The 5,467-nt window shown below is 23.9% G+C and overlaps 3 protein-coding genes across 3 annotated transcripts; 1 reads left to right on the forward strand and 2 right to left on the reverse strand.

Moving 5' to 3' along the window:
* Positions 1-739: 739 nt before the first annotated feature.
* ENU1_211750 (hypothetical protein) lies at positions 740-1,057 on the reverse strand (the record flags this gene model as incomplete). Its single annotated transcript, XM_008862411.1, has 1 exon — positions 740-1,057. The coding sequence occupies one exon, from the start codon at positions 1,055-1,057 to the stop codon at positions 740-742; it is 318 nt and encodes a 105-aa protein (XP_008860633.1).
* Positions 1,058-1,677: 620 nt separating this feature from the next.
* On the forward strand, positions 1,678-2,913 carry ENU1_211760 (type A flavoprotein, putative; the record flags this gene model as incomplete). Its single annotated transcript, XM_008862412.1, has 1 exon — positions 1,678-2,913. The coding sequence occupies one exon, from the start codon at positions 1,678-1,680 to the stop codon at positions 2,911-2,913; it is 1,236 nt and encodes a 411-aa protein (XP_008860634.1).
* Positions 2,914-2,991: 78 nt separating this feature from the next.
* Positions 2,992-4,098, reverse strand: ENU1_211770 (hypothetical protein; the record flags this gene model as incomplete). Its single annotated transcript, XM_008862413.1, has 1 exon — positions 2,992-4,098. The coding sequence occupies one exon, from the start codon at positions 4,096-4,098 to the stop codon at positions 2,992-2,994; it is 1,107 nt and encodes a 368-aa protein (XP_008860635.1).
* Positions 4,099-5,467: the final 1,369 nt, after the last annotated feature.

The following is a 5,467-nucleotide window of genomic DNA, read 5'->3' on the forward strand; positions in this document are numbered from 1 at the left end:
ACTGGAAATATTCAATGACACAATATAAAAGTAATAAAAGAAAGAAATACAAAAATAAAATATAAGTAATAAATAATAATAAAACTATTCTAATAAATGATATGAATAATGATTTATATCACAACAATAATGGAGATAAATGAATAAAAGAAATGATTATAAAGAAATAAAGAAAAAAAAATAGAGAAATAAGAGATATAAAATAAATGGAATAATAAATACTTCAAGTATTAAATTAAATAAAGAAATAAAAATGACCGTTAAAAGAAATTAAAAACCTTTTTATTAAAAATATGAATAATGTAATTGAATATTGACTATATCGAAACCAAACATACTCAGTAGAGTTGATAGAAAAGAAATCATTGATGTAATTAGTCTCAAATGAATAAGAAACAATAGAAACCAATTTAATTAACACTTAATTAATTATAAATTTTCTTCATTTATTATTTTTTTATAACATAAAAAGATAATATTGTTATTAAAAAGAAATTAATATAAAATTTATATTTATAACGATTTTAAAATAATAATGATACTATTAACTTAAAAATAGGGTGAAAAATTTATTTCGATAAAAAGCACATAGAAGGAAGAAGATGTTTGTTCAGAAACTATTAATTGAAGAAATATTCAAATATATATTTAAATCCTTAAAAAAAAAATGAAATTAGAGAGCATACAATAGAATGACTATAACAATCAACTACAAAGAGTATTTTGTCTATTAAAATGTTTAATCATAATATCTTTTTTTTCTTCCATTTGATTGTTCTACCCAATATTTTAATGTTGATATTGATAATTTAGAAAACTCATTTGGATTTGTTTTCTGTAAAAAGTTAATTGCTTTTGACATTCCCATCTTTTTTGCTGTTCGAACAGCAACTAATTTTTGTTCCATAGTCCACCTTTTATTTCTAAATAACTTAATTTCATCTTCATGACTTGATGATTGACAACAACAAGCTGAGTCTACTCTTTCATACCCTACAAAGAATTCAAATTTGTCAAGATCTCTTACTGGCTTAAAGGCTGATTGAGTTGTTTCCATTAATAATATCTGAATTGATTGATAAAATTGAGTTCTACATGACTGAAAAAACATTCATTTAGTTAATTTTTCATATTTTTTTGATATGTAAAGATATTACGAAAAAATAAAAACCAGATTCGTTAAGCTTTTACTTTTTGATTAAAAAGAATAATATCCAATTCGTTTTAAAATGATTTTTGTTTCTTTTTTTCTTTAACCAACACATCCCTTAAATAAAGAATTTTTTTTTAATTAATATGGCAAATGATTAGACAATCCAAAAAAAAAAACAACAAAAAGGTACGGACGTTCTTATGATTATAAATTTACTTTTCTTGGTTAATTCATTATTTCCTTAAGTTGGATGATTGTGGTATGAATAATCTGTGCTTTTTAACTTTTTATAAAAACAATGTCATAAAACCAACTTCCTCTTTTCATTTGAAAAATAATATGAAATTTCATCTTAGTGAAACTTTTCTTGGCATTTTCTACACAGTTTAGTCGTTGATATATTTTTAGTTTTTAAATTCTTAAAAAAACCAGACTGACTTTTCAAAAAGATAAATGATAAATAATCACGAAATAATTGTGTTATTTAATCAACATATTGAATTGGAAAAAATAGAAATTCTGAAATGCAGAATTTAGCTGTTAAAGTAGTAGATAATTTATATTGGGTTGGTGCTTTTGATTTTGACCTCAGAACATTTGATGTTATTGTCCCAACCCCTTTTGGAACAACTTATAATTCGTTTTTGTTAACAACTAACGACGGAAATGTATTATTTGAAACAGTAAAAGAACCATTCCATCAAGAACATTTAGAAAGAATAGAAAATGTAATTGGTAAAAAAGGACAGATTAATTATATTATTCTTAACCATACAGAACCCGATCATAGTGGTTCATTAAATCATATTCTTGAAAAATATCCAAATGCAACAATTATTGCAACAGTTGCTGCTCTTAATAATTTAAAATTTATTAGTCATATTTCTCCAGAAGTGAAAACAGTTTGTTCAATTAAGTTAAAGAATCTGCAAGTTGGAGAGTATCATCTGAAATTTTTAATTCAACCATTTCTTCATTGGCCAGATACAATGATGACAGTAATAGAAGAGTTAAAAGTACTACTTCCATGTGACTTTTTTGCTGTTCATTATGCAGAACCAAAATTATTTGATGACCAAATTGAAGGAAAGGAACATATCTTTGAGAAATTATATAGGCATTATTTTGATGCCGTTATGTCTCCATTCAAGTCTAGTGTATTAAAAGGAGTTCAATTGGTTGAAACACAAATGGGATTTCCTGTTGAAGAGCTACAAGTAATTTGTTGTAGTCATGGACTAATAATTAGGAAAGACATTAAAAAGATAATTGAAAAATATAAAGAATGGAGTCAACCACAAATATTAAAAAATAAAGTAGTAGTTGTTTATGGTTCTGCTTATGGATATACTAAACTTATGACAAATAAAATTGTTGAAGGAATCAAATCTATTGGAGTTGAAGTTATAGTTTATAATATTGTAAATACAACAATTACAGAAATTCTGAATGATTTTAAAGATGCTAAAGGACTTTTACTTGGATCACCAACGATTGTTGGAGATGCAACACCTCCTTTTTATGATTTACTTGGACGTCTGAATCCATTTATGCATGGTAATAGACTTATTCAATGTTTTGGGTCATTTGGATGGAGTGGGGAAGGTGTGAAAAATTTAATACCAAGGATTCAACAACTTAAAGTAAAAGAAGTTAATAAGCCATTATCAATTCGGTTTAGACCAACAAAAGAACAAGAAATAGAATGTTTTAATTGGGGAAAAGATTTTGGGTCAAAAGTAATAGACCATAACCATTAAATAATTTAAATATCCTATTCAACTTGTGGTTATATTGTATTTACCAGTAAAAAATTATAGAATAATAAATGAAGTGAATTACAAACATTTTTCTTCTTGAAGTAATTTTAAAACAACTAATCTATTGCAATTACTTTTTTCTGATAAAGTCTTTTCATGGAAAGGATTTAAAACTTGTGGTTGAATCGAATATGACTTTCTAATCATTTGATGAAAAGTAACTTTACCATCTGTTGTTAACCAAAATGCAGAATACATGGTAAAAATGAATTGTTTTTCAGTATTTGGATATGTTGTAATAGTTTTAGTTTCAAGGCTTTTTCGTGTTATTATAATTGGTTCTTTTTTATTAGCTTTAAATGAAAAAATGATACAATTATCTGAGTCATTAATAAAAGATGTATACTTATTATTTATTAATGGTTGATTTTGATATACACCAAATTGACAATCATCAAGAATAAGAATAAGAATAATATTTGGTTGATATAGTACATATTCATTAAATGTTCTTGTATCTAATTCTTCGATATAACTATCATAAATAATTTTAAAATCATTAAATCCAAGTTCATTAACAAAAAATTCTGCTTTTTCTTCAAAAGAAAGACCTTCACATAATTCTACTGGAGAATTAGTTCCTGATGATCTTAAACTTTTAGGAGTTCTTGGACTAAACAATGTCTTTGGTGAAAGAATAGAGATAGGAGAAAATAATGAACGAGGAGAATGAGACTGTTGACTTCTATTATTTGTATTGATAGGAATAGAAAGAGTAGGAACTAAAAATTTTTTATTTTTTTTAGGTGATCTTAAATCGTCTTTTGTTATTAATATTGGAGTACCACTTTGTTTTGGAGATAAAACATGAACTTCTGAATCATTTTCTTTTAAATAATGTGCCTTTGAAAATGATGATGAACGTCCAATTGGCTGTATTGGATATGATAAATCCCCACTTATACAAGAACTTTTATTTTTTTTTCCCATTGAATTAGACCGAAGATCTCTTCTTGGTGTTGCAAAACAAATAGCTGAATTACCATTTAAGTATTCATCATTAATAACATTTTGATGAGAATGTTTTGATTCAATTCTTCCAATAGGCTTAAATTCTTTTGGATTAGATATTGATCCAGAACGGCTTGACCTAATGGAATAATGAATACTTGATTGATTTCCCATTTGTTAACTAATAACTCAGTTGTCAGTTTGCAAAAATGTTATATGTCTCTCTAAAAATAGAGTAGAACAACGGCGTTTAAAAAGTTTCTTACAATTATATTAATTCATTATTTACTTTTACATTAAATTATTACTCCAAAAAATGTATTTATTAATAGAGATATAAGAATTAATTTGGTTAGAAATTTCAATGATAAATGAATGTAAATATGACAATTTTATTTACTTTTTTAGATTTTATGTAAATATACAAATAAAATTAAATGATAAAAAAAGAGGAATAATTAATTCAATAAACTGATATTTTTATTCCATTATTTTTTTTTCTTTCTAGAATCATTATTTTCTCCTATATTAAAGTTAAAAATAACTACTAACGTTTGATAAATTTTTAATTGAACGTCTTCTATCACATTTAATTGAATAAAATTTCTTTATTTTTACAATTATTTTGTTTGAAAGAAAAAAATAGTCAATTAATAGATATAGCAACAATTTGCTTTTATGAATATTAAAAAGTGATTATTTCATTTTCTTCATTATGATCTATTTCTGTCATATGCCTCATTTACATTACATGATGTTTAGATCATTTTGTTTTCTATTAAAGTATCAGAATTGAAAATGTAAAATATTAATTTTTTCATATTTTTTATAATAGTTGTTTGTAATTTTATTATCTTTATTCTTCTTACTAATTCCTCATGTATTAATTTATTGATAGTATTACATTAGGTATTTCTACATATTGGAATTCTCTATTTTATGTCTTAATTTTTCTTATACTTCATTGTATTTATTTATGTTGTGAATATAATTTAATTCTATGTTTATATCTTGAAATACATCATCATTATTAATATTATTATTTCCTATCTTTCATGTTTTAGTAGTATATATCCAATCTTCTATCACGGAATGAATAGCCATTAACCAATAAATCTTTTTTATAAGTTATTACCTTTTTATCATTATTAATACAGTAAAGATGAAGGTTAAAACAATTCAATCAAATTTATTAAAATTTCTAATTAATAAGTATTTATATATTTGACTCTTCTTTGTATTTTATTATAACATTTTTTACTATTATGATGATATTGTTTGTTTCTATTGGAATTATTTTTAAGTATTTATAAGGATAAAAATGAATGAAATGGTTCATACTATGATTGTTTTGATGATAGTTTTCTTACGGTAATTTCCGTATAGAAGTTAAAAAATATTACACAAATAGAAAATAAAATAAATGAAAATTAGTTAATTAAGTGTTAATAGATTTTTTATCTATTCTTCCTAGCTTAGTGGAGAATAATCCTGCTCCTTCACTTTTCTTTTTAAAAACAGTAACCTTTTTGTTTAACTTATC

Source organism: Entamoeba nuttalli (assembly GCF_000257125.1).
Source record: "Entamoeba nuttalli P19 unplaced genomic scaffold asmbl_10108, whole genome shotgun sequence".
NCBI lineage: Eukaryota > Evosea > Mastigamoebida > Endamoebidae > Entamoeba > Entamoeba nuttalli.